This window comes from Vitis riparia, chromosome 18 (assembly GCF_004353265.1).
Source record: "Vitis riparia cultivar Riparia Gloire de Montpellier isolate 1030 chromosome 18, EGFV_Vit.rip_1.0, whole genome shotgun sequence".
Taxonomy (NCBI): Eukaryota; Viridiplantae; Streptophyta; class Magnoliopsida; order Vitales; family Vitaceae; genus Vitis; species Vitis riparia.
The window spans coordinates 38,158,304-38,180,738 of NC_048448.1; the positions used below are offsets into that span (position 1 = coordinate 38,158,304).

At 29.5% G+C, this 22,435-nt stretch overlaps 3 protein-coding genes across 3 annotated transcripts; all 3 read left to right on the plus strand.

Annotated features, from left to right (window-relative positions):
- Positions 1–6: 6 nt before the first annotated feature.
- Positions 7–1,038, plus strand: LOC117907415 (probable carboxylesterase 18). The gene has a single exon (XM_034820952.1). It carries the CDS (start codon positions 33–35, stop codon positions 1,023–1,025), a length of 993 nt encoding a protein of 330 aa, XP_034676843.1. The 5' UTR covers positions 7–32; the 3' UTR covers positions 1,026–1,038.
- A 5,369-nt stretch (positions 1,039–6,407) lies between these two features.
- LOC117905840 (probable carboxylesterase 18) lies at positions 6,408–7,407 on the plus strand. The gene has a single exon (XM_034818701.1). The coding sequence runs from the start codon at positions 6,408–6,410 to the stop codon at positions 7,395–7,397; it is 990 nt and encodes a 329-aa protein (XP_034674592.1). The 3' UTR covers positions 7,398–7,407.
- Positions 7,408–18,680: 11,273 nt separating this feature from the next.
- LOC117905841 (probable carboxylesterase 18) lies at positions 18,681–19,789 on the plus strand. The gene has a single exon (XM_034818702.1). It carries the CDS (start codon positions 18,681–18,683, stop codon positions 19,641–19,643), a length of 963 nt encoding a protein of 320 aa, XP_034674593.1. The 3' UTR covers positions 19,644–19,789.
- Positions 19,790–22,435: the final 2,646 nt, after the last annotated feature.

Sequence of the window (22,435 nt, forward strand, 5' to 3'; positions counted from 1 at the left end):
CATCTTTCATTTCTTCTCACTACCGCTAGGAAATGCTAGATTCCGCCGGCGGCCATGTCCGCGCATCGCCAGATCTTCCATGGAGGGTCCGCCTTTCGCTTGCCATTATCACCACCATCTCCGACGCCTGTCTCCGCCGTGACGGCACTGTCAACCGCCGTCTCTTGAGCTTCCTGGACCTCAAAATCTCTCCCTTTGACAAACCAGTGAACGGCGTCACCACCTCCGACACCACAGTCGATCCCTCCAGGAACCTCTGGTTCCGCCTCTTCCTCCCTGGAGAAGCCGCCTTCGCCGGCGAGAATCTTCCCGTCGTCGTCTACTTCCACGGCGGGGGGTTCGTGTTCCTCTCCGCCAACTCCAAGCCCATGGACGACTTCTGCCGCCGCCTCGCTCGCGAACTCCCCGCCGCTATCGTCTCCGTCGACTACCGCCTCGCGCCGGAGCACCGATGCCCCTCCCAGTACAACGACGGCTTCGACGTGCTCAAATTCATCGACGAGAATCCTCCACTGCACTCTGATCTAACCCGCTGCTTCATAGCCGGTGACAGCGCCGGCGGCAACCTCGCCCACCACGTGGCTGCAAGAGCCAGCGAGTTCAAATTCCGGAACTTGAAAATCCTTGGGCTGATACCGATACAGCCGTATTTCGGAGGAGAAGAGAGGACGGAATCAGAAATCCAACTCGCCGGATCTCCGATCGTGTCGGTGTGGCGTACAGACTGGTGTTGGAAGGCGTTTCTGCCGGAGGGTTCAGACCGAGACCATCCGGCGGCGAATGTATTCGGGCCGAAATCAGGCGACATATCGGGGGTGAAATTCCCGAAAAGTTTGGTGTTTATCGGAGGATTTGATCCGTTAAAAGATTGGCAGAAGAGGTATTGTGAAGGAATGAAGAAAAATGGAAAAAAAGTGAAGGTGATCGAGTATCCAAATGCTATTCATTCCTTTTATGGGATTCCTCAATTGCCTGAATCACGCTTGTTTATCAAGGAGGTTAGAAATTTCATTTATTTTGAATAATTTTTATTTTCAATTCATTTTTCCCTCAAATTTAGTTTTGGGTTTTGTTAGAATAAAGTATTTTTTTAAATAAGTTTTTTCTTTTATTTTTTTGAATTCATAATTATAATATTATTTTTAAATTCTTAAAAACTCTAAAATTTGAAATAATTATCATTGCTATGTGAGGATTGTATTATTTTTTTGGGGCTAAAAATAAGGGTAGTTTTAATATTTTATCAAATTTTAATAAGATATTTTTTCTATTGGAGAAAAAGAATAAGGACACTTATAAGAACTATTTCTTATTTTTGACAATCTTTGGTTTTTTAGAATAAAAAATATTTTTTGATCAATTTTTAATTATTATTGTTTTTGAAAAATTGTTATAAAACATGCATTTTTTTAAAAATTTTGAACATATTTTAAAGTATTTTTTTCATAAAGCATTATAAAGCACAATTGAAACTATAGAGAATATTTTAAAAAAATTATATTATTACTAATAAGTATATGTTAAAAAATATTTTTTAAAAAATATAGAACTTTATTTTTGACAGCAATTGAGAACAATTTTTTAATACTTTACTAAGATACAAATCATGAGAATTTTCTCTAAATATCAAAAAAATTAATTTTAGGGAAAAGTGTGTTTCCTGATACGAATAAAATTATAGGAATATAAGTTTATAAATTTATAAAATATAAATTTTAAACCATTATTTAAAAATAATTAATATTTTATATTTTTCTTGAAAGACTCATCCATCTTTATCTTCTTTTGATACAATACTACAAAAGTCCTTGGATGGGTTGTGTGTGTGTGTTTTTCCTTTCTTTTCCTCCAAACAACATATTAAAAAAATTTGAAGTTGGTTTTAACATTTGGTATAACAAGCTCTAGGTGACAACATTTCTCAATAATGGTCAATTTATGTGGCATTTGGCCATGACTATTGTTACTAATTTTGACTTCTATACTCACTAGTAATATATCATTGATGGAGAATGTTGAAAACCTATGGACCATTTTTGATTTTGAGAAACAAAAATTTGGAAAATGTTGAAAACCTATAGACTATGTTAATCATGGGGAAGAAAATAGAGGGAAAAAAAACTATATACGATGAAAAAGTTTACAAAATTCCAAAATTTTCTCTTGAGTTTGGTATGATTACAAAAAATTTAAAGTTTATATTGAAGACTTAGGTTACAAAAAATTGCATTGTTAAATTCCTATGAATCTTAGAAAATTGAATTGGCTAATAAAATCAAAGAAATTAATAATGAAATTTGTAATATGATTGAAATATTGAGGTTCTTCTTCGAATGTTTTTGAAAATAATTATGAAAAATTAAATTTTAATAATTGTTTTTAAAAATAGTTTTATGTTGTTTATAGAAGCAAAATTACTTTTGGAAATTAAATTATGAAAAGTATTATTCTTTTAAAAACATATTTGGTGGACTTAATAAAAACAATTCCATAAAATGAGTAAAATAAAAATGCTTGTTTGAAATTTTTTTAAATATTAAGATTATATTTAATTTCTGGAAAATTTGAAAAAAAATGTAAGAGAAATAAAATACAAAGGAAAAGTAGGAGGAAAAAAAATAAAAAATAAAAAATATATTAAAAGTTAATAACTTATTTTTATTTGTTATTTTAAATTCATTTTACTTATTTTAATTCATTGATATAAAGATTAAATAATTTAAAAATATATAAAATTTTAACTAATTTTAATTAAATTGAATTTTCTTTGATATTTTTAATAGAACAATCAAATATGAAAAAATAATTTTTTTTTACAATTTTTTTCTTTTCTTTGTATTCTCCTAGAATCAAACATATGCTATGTGTTTTCTTCTCATGATTTACATGTTGTAAATAAATAATTTTAAAATTTCTAAATATAAACATAAACAAATTTTCATCCTGCTTAGAAATTCCATTATTAATTTTTCTGATATATATATATATATATATACACTTGTTTCTCACGGAGTGCTGCTATTCTCTCAACATAAAAACAAACAAAATGTCACCCACAAAATCCCACATCCCCTTCTTTCCAATAATAATAATAAAAAAAAAAATCCTCTTCTTCCCAGAAATCTGCAGCCCATTTTAGTTTCCCAGATTTTTCAAAAGCAGTTTGCAATCTAGGAATCCTTCATTAATGACCCAAGGATATCAGAGTGCTGGGTGTAACTTGATGGGCTCCGGGCTATAACATACATTTGCGCCCACAAAAATCCACTTTGATTAGAGTTATGGTGCAGATATTTTCTCACAGGCCCAAGACATTGAAGGGGAAATGGAGTCTGGGAGTGTTTTTCAAAAGATCAAAACACACCCATGGTTTTCTGTAAGTTCACTAGTCCAATCTCCCAGGCCCAATCAAGATGGAGTTGGTCTGACTGTTTTTTGAAAGCACTTTTTAATCTAGAAAATGTTTTTGAAAAAAAAAAAAGTGTTTGTCAAAATTTTAAAAATCGCTTATAATATTAAAAAATCATTTATGCTATTTTTTGGAGAAATATTTGATACATGAATCTCCGAAAAACATTTTTAAAGAAAATATTTCTATTAAAAATACTTTGAATAATAACACCACTAAACACATTCTTAATTGCATGTAAACATGAATTGATGGGTTTAAGATCAAACTGTCACTTTAGAAACATAATTCAATTTGCTCCATTCAATGATTAGATGAACGTCTGAGAAGTAAAAAACTTTTCTTTTTCAAATTATATACGAGCTTTTATAATTATTTGACTAATTTTATTTAAAGAAAATGGTTTAATAATATAAAAGTTGGAAAAATATTTGTTGTTGTAAAAATTCTATTTTGACTTATATGAAAAATTATTTCATATTTAATATAATTTTTAGAATACTAATATTTTTCTTTAAAATTTTGATATTGGTTTTGCCTTTAACTTTTGGCTAAAACCAGAAAACAAGAAGTTATTCCAAATGTGGTAAAATCTATGCTAGAATATTGAGCTACTATAAATAATCTTTTACCTTTTTTTTTTTTTTTTTTTCAGGGTTTTATATATCCCTTTGATGATTACACGTGTATAGACCTACCAACTATATAGAAATTTTCCTACTTTGCTCAATAATGAATTGAGCCTCTTTAGTCTTTACCAAATTCTCTCTCCTCCTTTCCATGTTTTTCTCCAAACAAATATCAAATATAATTTAGTATCGATCCAAACTGAATTCATCATAGTCAAGAAAATTATATGGAATCAAATATGAAAATATAAAACTTGAAAAGATCCTAAATAAAGGAAATTCTTATATTGAAAGACTTGGGTAAGAGAAAATTATGTTGGTTCATACATTAAAATCCTATGAATCTTAGAAAAGTGAATTGGTTAATAAAATCAAAGAACTTATTTGAAAATTATTTTTTAAAATGAGTTTTTTATTCTCATGTTATAAATCAAAATGCCAACTTAGAAACATAATCCATTCTTCTTCATTTAATGATATTTGGATCCATTTATGGGGAAGTTCAAAGTTTTTTTCTTTAAGTTCCATAAAATGTCTATTTGAATAATTTTATTTAAGGAGATTATAACTTTAAAAAAAAAACTCTATTTTTATTTATAAAAAAATTCTTTTATATTTAATAAAACATTTATTATACCAATACTTTCTTTTAAAAATTTTGGTTTTGGCCTTACGTACAACTATTGGCCAAAATTAGAAAAAGGTAAGTTATTCCAAATGTGGTAAAATCATTTATTTATAAATTACTTCCATCTAACCTCCTAAATCATGCCACCATTTTCCCAAAGGATCATAGTGCAATATGACCAATAAAATTCCAGTTGCATTTACTTTTATATATATATATATATATATATATATATATATATGTATATAGAAAAAGATATATTTGATAACATTGATAATGAAGCTATTACGCAACACTTTTGAAATATGAAAAAGGACAATTGTAAAATGTATTCAATTGAAATGTTATGGCTTAATATAATTTTATTGTACTTATAATTTATAAATATTATTTTTATTTACTATTAAAGGTTGCCTCCTTAAGTAAAATGCTAGCTCTCTTAAAGATGAAAATATAGAAATTTTAGATAGTTAAGAAATTATTATACGTCAATGTAAAGCATATGAATTTTATAAAATGATAAACCAAAGATATAGAAAATAAAGTAAATACTATTATCGTCCACAAAAACTCTAAATAGTGTCTATTGATTGAATCATCTAAATCTTATTGTACACAAAAAGAATAAAAAAATTACATGATCAAAAGAAGTTTTCGAGAGAAGTTCAAAGAAATTTTCTTTTGATATTTCAAGTCCTTCAAAATGTAAGGAAGACACCCTTTTATACTTATTATCGGGAGATGCGAAAACCATATGTATATATAATACTATTTTAATTTTAAGAAAATGTTAAAGATATAGAATCTATAATCATATGAGGTTTTAACGTGATTCGATCAATCATACCTATGTTCACGAATGAGAGAAAATCATTTCATTATACAATAAAGAATATTACAAAGTATAAAACCAAATACAACTATTAGATTTTCGAAATATTTCATGTTTTCCTACTTTTTGTATTTATATCCTATCACGAGCCCCTCTCGCTCCACCATAATAGACTATTTTCATCTTATAACATTTTCTCTCATGACTTAGAATATTTATAGAGATATTCTTAACAATTTTTCTTATTTTATAAGAAAATATAATATTATAATAATATATCAATTTAGAAAATATTCTATATAATATTATTTATAAAAAGAAATTTTTACTAATTTAAAATTTGAGACACTTTTAAACCTAAATAAAAAATTTAACATTATGAATTCTATTCTTCATGGCACGATTTCTCATTTGAAAGACAAATCCAATGTGAAAAGATGTGTTTACAATTTCATTCTAACTCTCCCAATAATAATAATCACCGGAAGTTATATGCAATGTTAAGAAAAATATTTTGGTAAAGAAATATAAATTTTTTTTCTTTTGTCTTGGTAATAATAATTACCCTTTTAAAATTATAATTTTGATTTTAATTTTAAGTTGTAATTGTGGCAAGATTGATGTGATATGAAAAAAATTATTTCTTTTTGACACAATGGAAAAATTATCACTAAATTATATTCTTTTTTTAAATAAAAAATATTATATTTATTCATTGGTGCCTCTGCTTCCACCGTTCATAAGGATAGAATTAAAATATTTATAATTTATTCCACCACGTGAATTCGTTATCATATTTTAAAAATTAATTAAAATAATGCAATTTGACAAAATGAATCATAATTTATGCCATTATATTTAGACTTTGGAGGTGCGGAAGGGTTCATCCTGTCTCCACGAACCAGAGAAATGTCCGGTACAGCCGGTGGCAAAGTCCGTAAATGGCCGGATCTTCCATGGAAGGTCCGACTCTTCGTTACAGCCTTCGGGTTCCTCACAGATGCTTCTTTCCGACGTAATGGCAAAGTCAACCGCTGTCTTATTAACCTCATTGATTGCAAAGTCCCCCCCTCCGACAGGCCAGTTAACGGCGTCACCACCTCCGACACCACAGTCGACCCCTCCCGGAACCTCTGGTACCGCTACTTCGTTCCCAGCGCAGCCGAGGCTGGCAGGATGCTTCCCGTTGTCGTCTACTTCCACGGTGGCGGATTCGTGATGCTCTCCCCGAGCTCCCAGCTCTTCGACGACATCTGCCGCCTCCTCGCCAGAGAACTCCCCGCCGTTATTGTCTCAGTCAACTACCGCCTCGCCCCAGAGCACCGCTGCCCAGCTTCATACGAAGACGGCGTCGACGTCCTCAGATTCATCGACGAAAAACCCCCCGCCAACGCCGATCTAACCCGCTGCTTCATCGTAGGAGACAGCGCCGGCGGCAACATCGCTCACCACGTGACTGCCAGAGCCGGGGAGCACAACTTACGAAACTTGCAAATTGCGGGAGTCATCCCGATACAGCCATATTTCGGCGGAGAAGAGAGAACAGAATCCGAAATTCAGCTCGAGGGAGCTCCACTAGTGTCCATGAAGCGCACGGACTGGTGCTGGAAGGCGTTTCTGCCGGAGGGGTCGGATCGAGACCATCCGGCGGCGAATGTATTCGGGCCGAACTCGAGCGATATATCGGGGTTGAGGTTTCCGAAAAGTCTGGTGTTCATGGGAGGCTTTGATCCATTGAGAGACTGGCAGAAGAGGTATTGTGGAGGACTGAAAAGCAACGGAAAAGAAGTGAGGGAGGCTGATTATCCAAACGCCATGCACTCCTTTTATGCTTTCCCTGAACTGCCTGAATCTACTCTATTTCTGAGGGAGCTTCAAGATTTCATTTATCCTCAATAATTTTTCTTTTGATTTGGCATACCTGTACATTATTTTTTGGGCGTGCTTCTTGGATTAATTTCACTAGTGTGTTTTGTTCAATAAATCGAGCGAATAAATTAAGGAGGTTGTTCCATATTTTATATCATTATTATTGTTATTATTATTATTATTATTATTATTACAAAAATAAGAATTTTCTATTATTTAAAAATTTATAATTTGTCATCGCCTTGTAAGAAATTGTAAGGAAATATAACATCTTCTCTTCTAACATGGAGAGACTATTATGAGATGAGTTGAAGTAGGAAAGTGATGTGTACTTCAAAATTGTTATCATCCAATGAAAAATGATATTCTAGAAAGCATACCGTTTAGTAGGAAAATTTGAGAGAAAATACAATTGAAAAAAAATAGAAAGGAAAAGTACAAGGTAAGAAAAAAATGAAAGAAAATAAAAAATCACCAATATCTTGATCCGCATCCAGAACACATACTTCCATTGTTCCAAGAGATTTCTATCGGCCTCTAAAGGGATGTTGGTCCTTTCAACAACCCAACATTCAATCTTATGAATTCTTTCTTGATATATTGTGAATAGTAAGGTAAGTTAGTTGATTCTCTTGGTGCCCGATCCTAAATGGGTTAAGAGAAGGTTTATATAGATATATAGGTTTAAGAGATCAGTATCTAGAATTTACCAAAAAAATTATTCGTGAATTTTCAAAAATGAATTTTGCTATATTATGAGAAATTCTAGATAATTGGTCAAACACAATTAACCATTGCTCAAGCGTCTTGAGCGCTTGAGCGTTGGATAAGCAGTTGAGCGGTTCCAATGTTTGAGCATTGGTTTCATCGCTTGAGCATTCTCTACTTTTTCCAAAACATTAATTCAACAATTTTTAGTTCATAGAAAAAAATATCAATTCACTTTAAGCCTTTAGTTACCTAATTTGCTACTAAATAAACATTTTTAGACTTGTAACTTTCTAATTGAGCCAACAACAATTTTGTATCTTGAGTGGAAAATAAGTCACTTTCTAAAAAATTTTCTACGTTAGGATGAATAAGAACAAAATTACCAATAAAATATAAATAAGACTCAATGTCTTAACATAAACAATGTAAAAAAAGAATATAGAATTTCAAAATTATTATTTTTAGATAAAAATACCATTTATTATTTTTTTATCCACAATTCACATCAAATAGAGGTTACTTTTATAATTTTTAATAAGTGAAAGTCATTATTATTATTATTATTATTTTAAAGATTTGGGATCATTTTATCATTTTTGACACAAATATTTATGCTATTTTTTTTACTTCTAAATTATATAAATGAAAGCGCATTTAAATGACATCTAATTATCACATTACTTTCTGTAGGAAATTAAATCGAATTCCTAACCTGTGAGAAACAAAAATAGAGAAAAACACACGCCAAAGAAAAACAATTACACGCACAAGACAGTATTTATGTGGTTCGGCAATATGCCTACATCCACGGAGTTGCAGGGATATCACTATTATCAGAATACAGAGTACAACCACAGCGGCTACAATATTTTCTCTCTATATATAACACGGTAACCACACCACACTAAAAAACCCTAATTACAAAAGGTGGTTCCACAATGGGCTAAACGAGCCCAACATGCCTCAGTAAATCTCCCATTAAAAAGCCATGCAATATTATTCGGGTCAGGTCGTCAAACCGGATAAAACAAAACTAGGCTCCACAAAGCCCAACAAATCTCCCACTTGGAGACTAGTTCAATCACCAACATCAAACCGTTATCCTCCAAGAAACAATCCCTCATCCCTGCAGCTCATCCTCCTGTCCTCAAGCTAGAAGACCAGTTGAAGCTGCGCACAACTTCAACTTCTCAATAGTGACACCCTTAGTCAACATGTCTGTTGGGTTCTTAGATCTACAAATCTTCTCAAGTATTACCAGTTTATCTTCAACAAGATAATGGATAAAGTGGTATTTTGTTTGTATATGCTTCGACTTTGAATGAAAAGCCGAATTTTTGGCAAGAAAAATTACATTATGACTGTCACTATGTAGAATGCCCATCTCCTGCTTCTTAACTAATTCATCTAAGAAACCATGTAGCCAAATCATCTCTTTTCCAGCTTCAGTTGCTGCAACATACTCAACTTTTGTAGTAGACAAAGTAACAATCTTCTATAGATTTGAAGCCCATGATATAGCTGTACCACCTAGAGTAAAAACAAACCCAGTAGTACTCTTTCTACTATTAATATCACCAGCAAAATCAGCATCTACATAACCCTGCAGTTTCAAAATTGTACCTGTGAAGCAAAGACATGTATCTAATGAACCCTTTAGATATCTTAGAATCCACTTGACTGCCTCCCAATGTTGCTTTCTAGGCCTACTCATGAATCTGCTCACAACTCCCACTACATGTGCAATGTCTGGTCTTGTACACACCATAGCATACATCAAGCTGCCAATAGAAATCAGATTCCTCCTCAAGTCAGGAATATGTCAAACCTTCTCCAGTAACCAAACAGACCCATTGGGTAATGATATCCGGACTTCTCCCAGACCCACAACATCCAAGGCTGAACCATTAGCTAAATACACCTTACCAAAATCACCTGCAGCATAATTCTGTATGATTTCTCGGTGTGGAGTGGTATGAAACGAAGCTCCTGAATCCAAAACCCAATCATCAAGTGGACTGTCTACTGCAAGAAGTAATGCATCTTGTACCTCTTCTGTTACAACATTAGCAGAATCATCTTCATTCTTCTTCTTAGGGCTTTTGCATTGCCTTTTAAAGTGACCTGTTTTCCCACAGTTCCAGCATTGTACTTGTTAGCCTGATCTAGATTTGCTTCTGTTCCGATTAGAATTTCTGGATTTTGATCTACCTTGGTATGAATTTCCGTCATTACCTCTGCCTTTTGGCTCAAGGTTTAGGGCAGAACCAGATCCTAAGGTTTCGCCTGCATTCTTCGGCGAATCTCCTCAGCCAGAATTAAATCTCGTATATCATTGTACTTGAGCTTTTCCTTTCCTGTAGAATTGCTTACTGCCATCCTCATTGCCTCCTAACTATTTGGCAAAGAAGCCAAGACGATCAGAGCACGAATCTCATCATCAAAATCAATTTCTACAGACGACAATTGATTTGTGATTGTATTAAATTCATTCAGATGTTGTGCTACAGATGCATTCTCTGCCATCTTCAAATTGAACAATTTCTTCATCAGATGCACCTTATTGTTTGCGGACGACTTTTCATACATACCGGACAAAGCCTTCATCAGATCTGCTGTGGTCTTCTCCTTTACAACATTGTGTGCAACAGACTTAGACAAAGTTAACCTAATAACTCATAGAACCTGTCTGTCAAGAAGCGCCCATTCCTCAGCCTTCATACTATCAGGTTTTATCCCCAAAAGAGGCAGATGCAATTTCCTCCCATAGAGATAATCTTCAATCTGCATCCTCCAATATGCAAAGTCTGTGCCATCGAACTTTTCTATTCCAGACGCCTTTCCTGCTTTCTCTGCCTTTGCTCCCACTTAAACCTAACCCTAGGCTCTGATACTAGTTGTAGGGAATTAAACCGAATTCCCAACCTGTGAGAAACAAAAATAGAGAAAAACACACGCCAAAGAAAAACAATCACACGCACAAGACAATATTTACGTGGTTTGGCAATATGCCTATATCCACGGAGTTGTAGGGATATCACTATTATCAGGGAAGAATACAGAGTACAATCACAACGACTACAATATTTTCTCTCTATATATGACACGACAACCACACCACACTAAAAAACCCTAATTACAAAAGGTCGTTCCACAATGGGCTAAACAGGCCCAACAGGCCTCAGTAAATCTCCCATTAAAAAGCCATACAATATTATTCGGGTCGGGTCGTCAAACCGGATCAAACAAAACTAGGCTCCATAAAGCCCAACACTTTCTTATATGGTTTATGATAATTTAAAAGCCAAATGAGTACATAATTATAAATCCATAATAAATGTGATACCTTTGTTCTAACTTTTGCTCCCCCGCCCTCTCTTCTATTTTAAGCTATTATGTGTTATTGTTTCTAGGTTAAGAACATGCTTAAAGCCAATTTGAAAGTGGTTAACCATATTTTCTAAATAGATATTTGATAAATGTTGAGTAATTTCCTTTGAAGTGTTTCTAATTGGTAAGTGATTCTTCAATCATTATTTTTTTTTTCTATAATAACACTTTACCAAAAAAACTTTTTCAAAACACTTTTAAAATTTATATTTAGACACTATGGACCTCTTTGGTAAATTTAGTTATTAAAATTTGCTGTTCGAAATCAAATTAAATTATTCTTAGCTATTAAGTTATATTAAGAGTGAATTTGACAATATTTCTATTTAAAGTACTATTAATGAAAGAGTTTGTTTTTAGGATAATACTATAAGTAATTTTTTAAACATACCAAACACTTTTCTATGGAATAAGTGAATAACAATAAGGGACAATTGCGTTTTGAATCTAATTGGGCTCATAAATTAAGTTTTGATCCATATAAGTTCACCATTTAAGTTCAAGACCTAGAGGAAGTGTGGAAATTGAGAAGAAGGATATGAATTTTTTATTTTTTTTAAAAATGATCTTTATTGACTATGAAAAAAAAAAGTAGAAAAATATTAATTTAAATTTTATTCATTTTGTAAACCTCAATAAAATTTAATTTAATTTAGTGATTTGGAAAAAAATACACAATTTTCCAAAAAAATAAAAATAAATTATTATTATTATTATTTAAAAATCAAACATCTTGAAAAATATATATATTTAAAATTGTGTGTGTAAAAAATAACTAAAATTATGTAAAAAATTTTTTAAATGATATATTTTAAAAAAAAATTAGTTTTCTAAAAATAATAAATTTTCACAATAATTATAAAAAAAAATTAAGATAAAAAAGTTTGTCAAACATTGTAGTAAAAAATACTTAAAATAGTTTTGAAGAGTATATTGATCTCTTCATATTTTATATCATTTTTATCAATTATGCAATTTTTATGGGTCAAATCTTAATTTTTAGGCCCAACTGGGTCCAAAACACAATTGTCCCTAATAATAATAATAATAATTAATAATTTCAAACTAATAATAATAATAATAATAACCATAATTTCAAACTTTCCTACCAATATCTACTTTTAAAAAGACAAAAGTGATTGATGATTATATATTTCAAACTTTTCTACCAATTTCAACTTTCAAATAGATGAAAGTGATTGATGATTGTATATTTCAAACTTTTCTACCAATTTCAACTTTCCATTTAATTTCAACTTTCAAATATATGAAAGTGATTGAAGATTATATATTTTAAACTTTTCTACCAATTTCTACTTTCAAATAGATGAAAGTGATTGATCATTATCCTTTTAAAATATTTTTATTAAAAGTAATGAATAACTTCATTTTTTTTTTTCATAATTTTAATGAAATGACTTTTCTTTATTTTATTTTTTTGAAACATTAAGTGGTTAAAAGTGAACTTAAATAATTATTTAAAAAAGGCTTAAAATTGTTATGAAATATGATAATTTATTATGTGGTGAATGATTGTCTTTATTGATATAAATTAATTTCTCCCTAACTCTCTATAAAAGGAGAGACTTGCTATAGAAATATTATTATATTTTCTTTGAGTATTCCAATTCTTTCTCTTTTTGTTTCTTCTTCTAATTCTTTTATCTTACAACATGTTTAACTACAACACTTTAACCAATGATTTGAAATATCATTTATTTTTTGAAGATTTTTGTCTCAAACTATATGGGAAGATATATCAGAATATAAAATTTTTCCATAATTATTATAATCGTCTATTGTCTTATTTTGTTGAAAGATCACACAAATGTTAATTATTCATAATTTGAAACTATGTAAAACTAAATACTAAAAGTCATGTAGTAAGTAGCCATATAGAAAAGATTGTGTTATTATGCACAAAAGGAAGCTATTATTAGTATTATTCATGACAAAAAGTTATTAGTTTTATCAAAATATGTTGTTATCATGTAAAGTTAAAAGCTATATAATTATTATTCATAACTAAAAGTTATGAAAAAATAAAAAATTATATAGAAAATGTATTATTATAATTAAAATTATGCATAGTCCGAAGCTATATAATTGTTGTTATTCATTATTAGAAGTTATGAAAAAACATAATAATGACATTCTTCATACGGTTAAGAGATATGTCAAAGTTGTTAATATGCATTTTATATAGCAAAAAACTATAATGGTGTAACTTGAAGCTACACAAGAATTGTTAATAGCCAAAGGCTAAAGTCAATATATGTTTGAATTGAATGCAATTTCATTTCCTAAAGCAAATGTAATGTTTTTCCTAGAAATGAATGCAAATATCCTTCCTTAATTGTTAATATTAAAGTGAAACTTGACATAACAAAATAAATTACACCATATTACTAGAAGTGACACAATATTAAGAATTATTATGGGTGTAATATGACAAAGTATTGGTCATATATCTGGCGTACACCTAAATAATTAGTTGACTTTTACAAGGTCTTAATAAAAGTAAAAAGAAGAAGATGAAAATGGTTTTCTTTAAATGTTCTTGTGAAAACTTGATTTTCTAGAAAATGATGAACATATTCTTATTAATTGATGTTATATTATATATTTCTATTACATTTATTATATTATTTAATTTGTGAAATATGTTTTATGTTTTTCTCATATAGAGTTAAATACACTTTATTCCTCCAACCTTTTACTTGTCTCCTCACGTTGAAAATCCAACACTATGCCCCTAAATTTGTTAAAGAGTAACATTTCAATATTATTTACAAACCCTTCATAGATTATAAAAGGGATTAATCTCTTTCTCACTATGATTTGAACACTAGTTCGTATTTGGGTATAACCAAATTTGAATTAGTAGCTTTGAAGTGGAATTTCCCTAACACTTATGAAGTATTTTAGCCACTGGTTTTGATTTTTGACTTTTGAGAAATATTCTCATGACTATTCATAATTTTTGCATATAAATGTGTAGTGTGGCAACTTCAAACTTGGACAACAAGTGATTTTCTTTGTATTTCAACTTTATTTCTTCACTTAACAAATTATTCATTCACCTTTAAGAGCAAAGTACTACTTCTAATACCTCGAAAGGTAAAATATTGGATTTTGAATACGAGGAAGCAAAGTGTAAAAGATACAAAAAATTAAAGGTTACATATGCTATTTCAAGATAAATGAGAAAGATTTATGTCTTGTAGACTATGCAATCACTCACATAATTCTTTAAGGTGAAATATATTTTTTTCAATCTAAGATTAGCAAAGGTTAATGATAGGACTATATCATGTTATCAAATGAGATTAGATTTTATATAAAATAATGTTTTATATTATAACAAATCCAAAAGATTTTTTTTTTAGTTTTAAAGATATCCATAGAAATGTGTATCATATTGAAACTATAAATAAATGTATTATAAAATATATTTACATTACTTCTATTATTTCTACCTAGAAGCATGTGTAAAAGCTCTTGGCTTTTATGTAACAATATCAAATGAGACTAGATTTTATATAAATGATGTTTTATATAAGAGCAAATCTAAAAGAAATTTTCTTAGATTTAAAGATATCCATAGAAATGTGTATCATATTGAAATTATGAATAATGTATTATAGAATATATTTACATTACTTCTATTATTTCTACCTAAAAGCATGTGGAAAAGCTTTTGACTTTATCCTCTAACTTATATCATACAACCATAAAACCTATTGAATCATATGTTATTGTGAACCATAAGTTCACAAAGACAAACATTTTTATACTTTATCATGACTTGTTAGGCTAGCTAGGGTCCTCAATGATGTGTCAAACAGTAGGGCATTCACATGTGTATCTATTAAAAAAGTAGGGCATTCACATGTGTATCTATTAAAAAATTAGAGGATTTTTTTGCTTAATAAATATTCAATATGCTACTTACTTACAAGGCAAATTGATAATTAGATTATCTTTTACTAAAGTTGTATTCAAGTTATCAATCTTTTTAAAAAGAATACATGAGGACATATGTGGGCCTATCCACTCCACCATTCGGACCAACTCATTTATTTAATGCTCTTAATTGGTGCCTTTACTAGGCGGTCGCACGTTTGTCTTATTTTTACACATAACGTTGCCATTGTTAGGTCTGTTAAATAAATAATTTGATTGTGAGAACAATTTCCAAATTATCGAATCAAGTTAACAATCTTGATAATGTTGGTGAATTTACTTCTCAAATACTTATTAACTATTGTATGTTAGCTGGGATTAATATTGAACATCCTACTTGTACTCATATCTAAAAGAGTTACTTCTCATACTCCAAATAAATAAATAAATACACCATTTTCCTTCCTTTTAAATTAAAAAAACCAATATGGGAAATAGGTTATACTTTATCTTCTCACTTATTATCAAAACTAGCATTGGATCTAATTCTACCTGTTGCAAATGCAATTGTGAAGAACATATTTTTTGTTATGAATATTGTAAAGAATCGACTGCTAAATCGAATATGAGATCAATGAATGAACAATCATTCACTTATATATGTAGAGAAAGATATATTTGATAACAATGATAACGAAACTATTATGCAAAACTTTTAAAATATAAAAACTCATCAAAGACAGTTATAAAATATATTCAATTAAAATGTTATTGATCAATAAATTGTTTTGTACTTATAATTTATAAATATTATTTTTTTTTTACTATTAATGGTTGCCTCCTTAAGTAAAATGGCTTTGCCACCCATGAAATATAGAATTTTTAGATACTTAAGAAATTATTATACGTTAATATAAAACACATAAATTTTATAAAATGATAAACCAAAGATATAGAAAATAAAATAAATACGGGTGTCAACTATCAATAATTATTCCAACATACAATCTTAACTCTAAGTAGTGTCTATTGATTGAATCATCTAAATCTTATTGTTCAAAAAAAGGGAAAAAAAATAATCAAAAGAAGTTTTTTTGAGAGAAGTTCAAAGAAATTTTCTTTTGATATTTCAAGTATATAATACTATTTTTAATTTAATTATTACTTTAATTTAATTTTAGCTTTTAAATAACATTATTAAGTTATTTTATCAAATACATTCAATAGAACTAATAATATAAATTAAATGGCTAAATCATATCAATTTACCCAACTAATCCAATGAGTATTTGACTAATTAAAAAATGTAACATATGATAGAAGATCAAGTATCAAGAAGATTTCTTTTATTATTATAAAAATGTCTTTATTCTCACCTGCACTCATTCCTAAGCCCCGCAATTTTTTAATTTTTTCTAGGAATTAAATCAGTTTGATAAAATAATATTAAATTTCTCACATGATTAAGCTCGTCTATTATTTAAACATAAACAAAAGTTAAAGTTAATAATATAACATTGTCACATTGGAGGAAAAGATCATCAATGTCAATCATTTTTTTTTTTAAATTTCTAAAAAAACACCTTAGAGAAGTGTAGTGGGAGACTCCTTTCATCCCTCCTTCCTTGTATCTTTTCTGACCTCTGTGTTAGAAACGAGTTTGACTCGTGTTCAAATCAAGTTTAAGATAAAAAAAAATTCAAACTTTTTTTGACTTTGCTTTTTGAGAAGACCCCATTTTTTAAAGGTTGCTTTTCTTGTAATTTTATCGATCAAAAGAACTTTTTATTTTAATTTTATGTAACAAAACTTTTTAAACATTAAAAGTGGCATTTTAAAGATTTTTTTTTTATTTTAATATCGGGAAAATGTTAAGATATAGAATCTATATGGTTCAAAACTTCAAATTTGAGCCACTGCCTGATAAAATTTATATTATTGGATCAAGGTACAAATAAATCAAATTAAGGTATAAAGGCCGAGATAAATATAATTAAAATATAAATAAATAAGACCTGAATATTAAAACCTGAATATGTTATATGACACCAAACAAGACCTGAATATTAATACCTGAATATGTTATATGACACCATCTAATTGGTATTGGTGTCTTTTTGATATAGTATGAAGAAAGTTTTATTTAGTCCCGTAGCATGTTTACCCTTAAGTTACATTTAATTAGTAGAATAAAAATAGGATATGATATGTATATTATAAGATATTATATACCATTGAATAAAAAATATATATTTTATGATATGATTTTCAATAAGATATGATATTTTTAAATATTATATTCAATAGAAATAATATCCTAATATAATAAATCCAATGGAATATGATATATTATGTTTATATATATTTTATAAAATAAATAAATAAAAAAATAAAATATTTATATTACATTCCACAATTTATCTTAGATTTGATTGAATATAAAATAAAATTAGTGGTGGGATAACTTATTTTATCCTATTAACCAAATATATGATAAAATATATTATCCTTTTTTTTTATTATATCTTATGTTAGACCTTAATTTCATATAATTAAGATCAAATATCAATGAATATTATTCTCCCTCTCATCTTATTTCATGATATATCATCAAATATGACTTTAATTTCTATAACAAAAATATTTAAATATAAAAAATAATATTTAAAATTATGAATTTTATTTTTCATAACTTGATTTCCTATTAGGAAAATTTGAGATAAATTCAACGTGAAAAGACTTCGATTGCTCCTATTACCAAAACTAGAAGTTATGTGCAACCACAAACATATTTTTAGTGAAGAATAGAAGAAAATTTTCTTTTGATTTGGCAATAATAATTACCCTTTTAAAATTATAAATTTGATTTTAATTTTAAGTTGTAATTGTGGCAAAAAAAGAAAATTCTTTCTCTATGAGAATATTAGTAGATAAATATTAATATGGAAAAAATTCCAACAAAGACGATACTCTTAAGAGTTAAATTATGAAGTTAAAATGAATAAGATTAATGGGATATGAAAAAAATTTATTTATTTTGGACACAGTGGAAAAATTATCACTAAATTACATTCCCTTTCTTCAGAAAAAAAAAAAAAAAAAATCACATTCATTCATTGGAGTCTGTGCCTCCACCGACCATAAGGATAGAATTTAAAATATTTATAATTTATTCCACCACGTGCAGTCGTTATAATATTTTAAAAATTAATTAAATTTGACAAAATAAATAATAATTTATGCCATTATATTTAGACTGTGGAGGTGGTGCAGAAGGGTTTCATCCTGTCTCCACTTACCACAGAAATGTGGCCGCCGAATCTTCCATGGAAGGTCAGACTCTTCGTCACAGCCTTCGGGTTCCTCACAGACGCTTCTTTCCGACGTAATGGCACCGTCAACCGCCGTTTCATTAACCTCATTGATTTCAAAATCTCCCCCTCCGACAAGCCAGTTAACGGCGTCACCACATCCGACTTCACCGTCGTCCCCTCCCGGAACCTCTGGTTCCGCTACTTCCTTCCTAGCGGCTCCGAGGCTGGCGAGAAGCTTCCCGTCATCGTCTACTTCCATGGTGGCGGTTTCGTGATGCTCTCCCCCAGCTCCCAGCTCTTCGACGACCTCTGCCGACGCCTCGCCAAAGAACTCCCCGCCGTCATCGTCTCAGTCAACTACCGCCTCGCCCCGGAGCACCGCTGCCCAGCTTCGTACGAAGACGGGGTTGACGTCCTCAAATTCCTCGATGAAAACCCCCCGGCCAACGCCGATCTAACCCGCTGCTACATCGTTGGCGACAGCGCCGGAGGCAACATCGCCCACCACGTGACCGCCAGAGCCGGGGAGCACAACTTCACGAACTTGAACATCGCGGGAGTCATCCCGATACAGCCATATTTTGGCGGAGAAGAGAGAACAGAATCCGAAATTCAGCTCGCGGGAGCCCCGCTAGTGTCCGTGGAGCGCACGGACTGGTGCTGGAAGGCGTTTCTGCCGGAGGGGTCGGACCGAGACCATCCGGCGGCGAATGTATTCGGGCCGAAATCGAGCGATGTATCGGGGTTGAAGTTTCCGAAAAGTTTGGTGTTCATGGGAGGGTTTGATCCATTAAGAGACTGGCAGGAGAGTTATTGTGAAGGACTGAAAGGCAACGGAAAAGAAGTGAAGGTGGTTGATTATCCAAACGCCATGCACTCCTTTTATGCCTTCCCTGACCTGCCTGAATCAACTCTATTTATGAGGGAGCTTCAAGATTTCATTTATCCTCAATAATTTTTCTTTTGATTTTGCTTCTTGGATGAGTTTGTCTCTAGGATCGTTTTTCCCTGTACAAATTTTTTTGGGTGTGCTTCTTGGATCAACTTCACTATTGTGTTTTGTTCAATAAATTGAGTGAATAAATCAAGAAGGTTCTTCAATATATTATTATTATTATTATTATTATTATTTCTATTTCTATTTCTATTTCTTTTTCGATATTTATTATTAAATAGGATTTTTCTATTAGAGTTAAAATTAGTATTTAAAAATTTATAATTTGTCATCACCTTGTAATAAATTGTAAGAAAATATAACATCTTTACTTTATGAGAGGAGTTGATGATGATGATTATAATAATTATAATAATTATAATAATTTCAAATTGATTATATATTTCAAAATTTTCTACTAATTTCTACTTTCAAATAGATGAAAGTGATTGATCATTATATTTTTATTAAAAGTAATGAATAATAACTTCACTTTTTTCATAATTTTAATGAAATGACTTCTCTTGATTTTTTTTTTCTAAAAAACATTAAGTGGTTAAAAATGATTTCAAATAATTATTTTAAAAAGGCTTAAAATTATTATGAAATATGAGAATTTATTATACGATGAATGATCCTTTATACTGATGTAAACTAATTTATTCTTAACTCTTTATAAAAAAGGGAGACTTGCTAAAGAAATGTTATTCTATTTTCTTTGAGTATTAAAAAATTTTCCCTTTTGTTTCTTCTTTTAATTCTTTTATTTTACATGTTATAAGTATGATACTTTAACCAATAGTTTGAAATATCATTTTTTTTTTAAGATTTCTACCTCAAACTATATGGGAAGATACATTGCAATATAAATTTTTCCATAATTATTATAATAGTCTATTGTCTTACTTTGTTGGAAGACCACACAAATTTTAATTAGTCATAGTTCGAAGTTATGTAAAACTAAATACTAAAAGTCATATAGTAAGAAGCTATATAGGAAAAAATTATGTTATTATGCATAATAGGAAACTATACAATTATTGGCATTAATCATGACAAAAGTTATGAAAATGTTATAAGTTTTGCCAATATATTTTGTTGTTATGTAAAGTTAAAAGTTATATAATTATTATTATTCATAAGCAAAAGTTATGAAAAAATCAAATATTGTATAGCAATTTTTTTATTGTAAACAAAATTATGCATAGTCAGAAGCTATATAATTATACTAATATACAAATTTAACTCAACCAAATCTAGCATTCTTTGTCAACTTGCTTGCAAGATATTGCTTTGCACAAACTCGAAGACATTAGAATGAAATCAAACATGTACTATGATATTTTTGTGAAACAATTGATGTGATTTAATTTTATTTGAAAGAAGTAAAATCTCAATTGCTTCGATATGGGGATGTTTTCCATCTTTTAAATCCTCACAAAACCGAATCTCAAATAGAATATGTATTTACCTATGTTAGAGTAGCAATATCATGGAGATCAATTTAGCACATGATCGATATTAGCCATATCTTCAAATCATTTAAAGATATTTGTAATTCATGAAGTAGTGAATGTGTATGATTAAGGTCAATGATCTAATATATATATTTGGGAATCATGTAGACTATCCTCCATTAAAGATAATACAACCAAGTTACATAAAAAGAATATTTCTTGTATTGCACAAATTAAGTGAGGATTTATAAAAAGTGACAGAACTAAATATATCTTTCACAAGTTTTTTTATACGCATAAGCTCTAAGAGCACAATGAAATTGATATTCAATAGACTCGATCGTGTGATTATTAAGCAGATCTATTCATAAAAATGTTATCAATCATCTACTATTATATTATTATTATTATTATTATTATTATTATTATTATTTTGCCTTCATCCAAGTTTTGTTTCACCGGCTTTTGCTAGTAGGATTTTTAATGAATCCTAATAGTGAAATCATTTAAAGAATATTGTGAATATTGTACTTTTTTTTTTTTCTTTGTTAGAGTTTTTCTTATTTGTTTCTCCTACTAAGGTTTAATTGAGACATGTTTTTATGATTGTTGAAGGGAAAGTATTATAAAAGATGAGAATGTGTTGTATTATGGAAACTTATCGATGATCCATTGGCAAAATTAAGAATCACACTCACACATATTGTAAAGGTGTTTTTAATTTTTAAAGGATCAATCAAATGGGATTCAAGCAAAAAATATTTTAATGAAACACCTTTGAAATATTTGATGAAGATATGGTCTAGATGAACTATAAATTTGTCATTTTAAAGCAAACTCATAAATAAATTATTAAAAAAAAGGTAGATTAATTATTCTACATTTGCCTTCCATTTCAAATTTGATATTAATATTTAAAAGTGTATATATATATAAGAAAATTGCATTCAAACCACACCTAATTAATTAGCCTTATCTCACCTTATGATAGCTTAAAATCAATAAATGATTATAATTCCATAATAAATCTCATGTCTTTTTCTAACTTCTTCTCCTGTTTTCTCTATTTTATTTTTAAGCTATTATATAATTTGAAAATATGTATATTTCATTTTTTTTTATCTTTTTCTTTGTAATCATATTATTATTTTGGACATATTAATTTAAATTCTCATTCAAATTATTTTATGATTCAATTTAATATCTATTTTAATGATAATCTATATATACTTTATAATTCATATAATTTAGGTGCATTTAAAATTAAAGCACTAAAATAAATTATTTTAAATGTACTTTTATTTTACCCTTAAATTAATTAAAAAAAATCTCATTTTATAATAATAATAATAATAA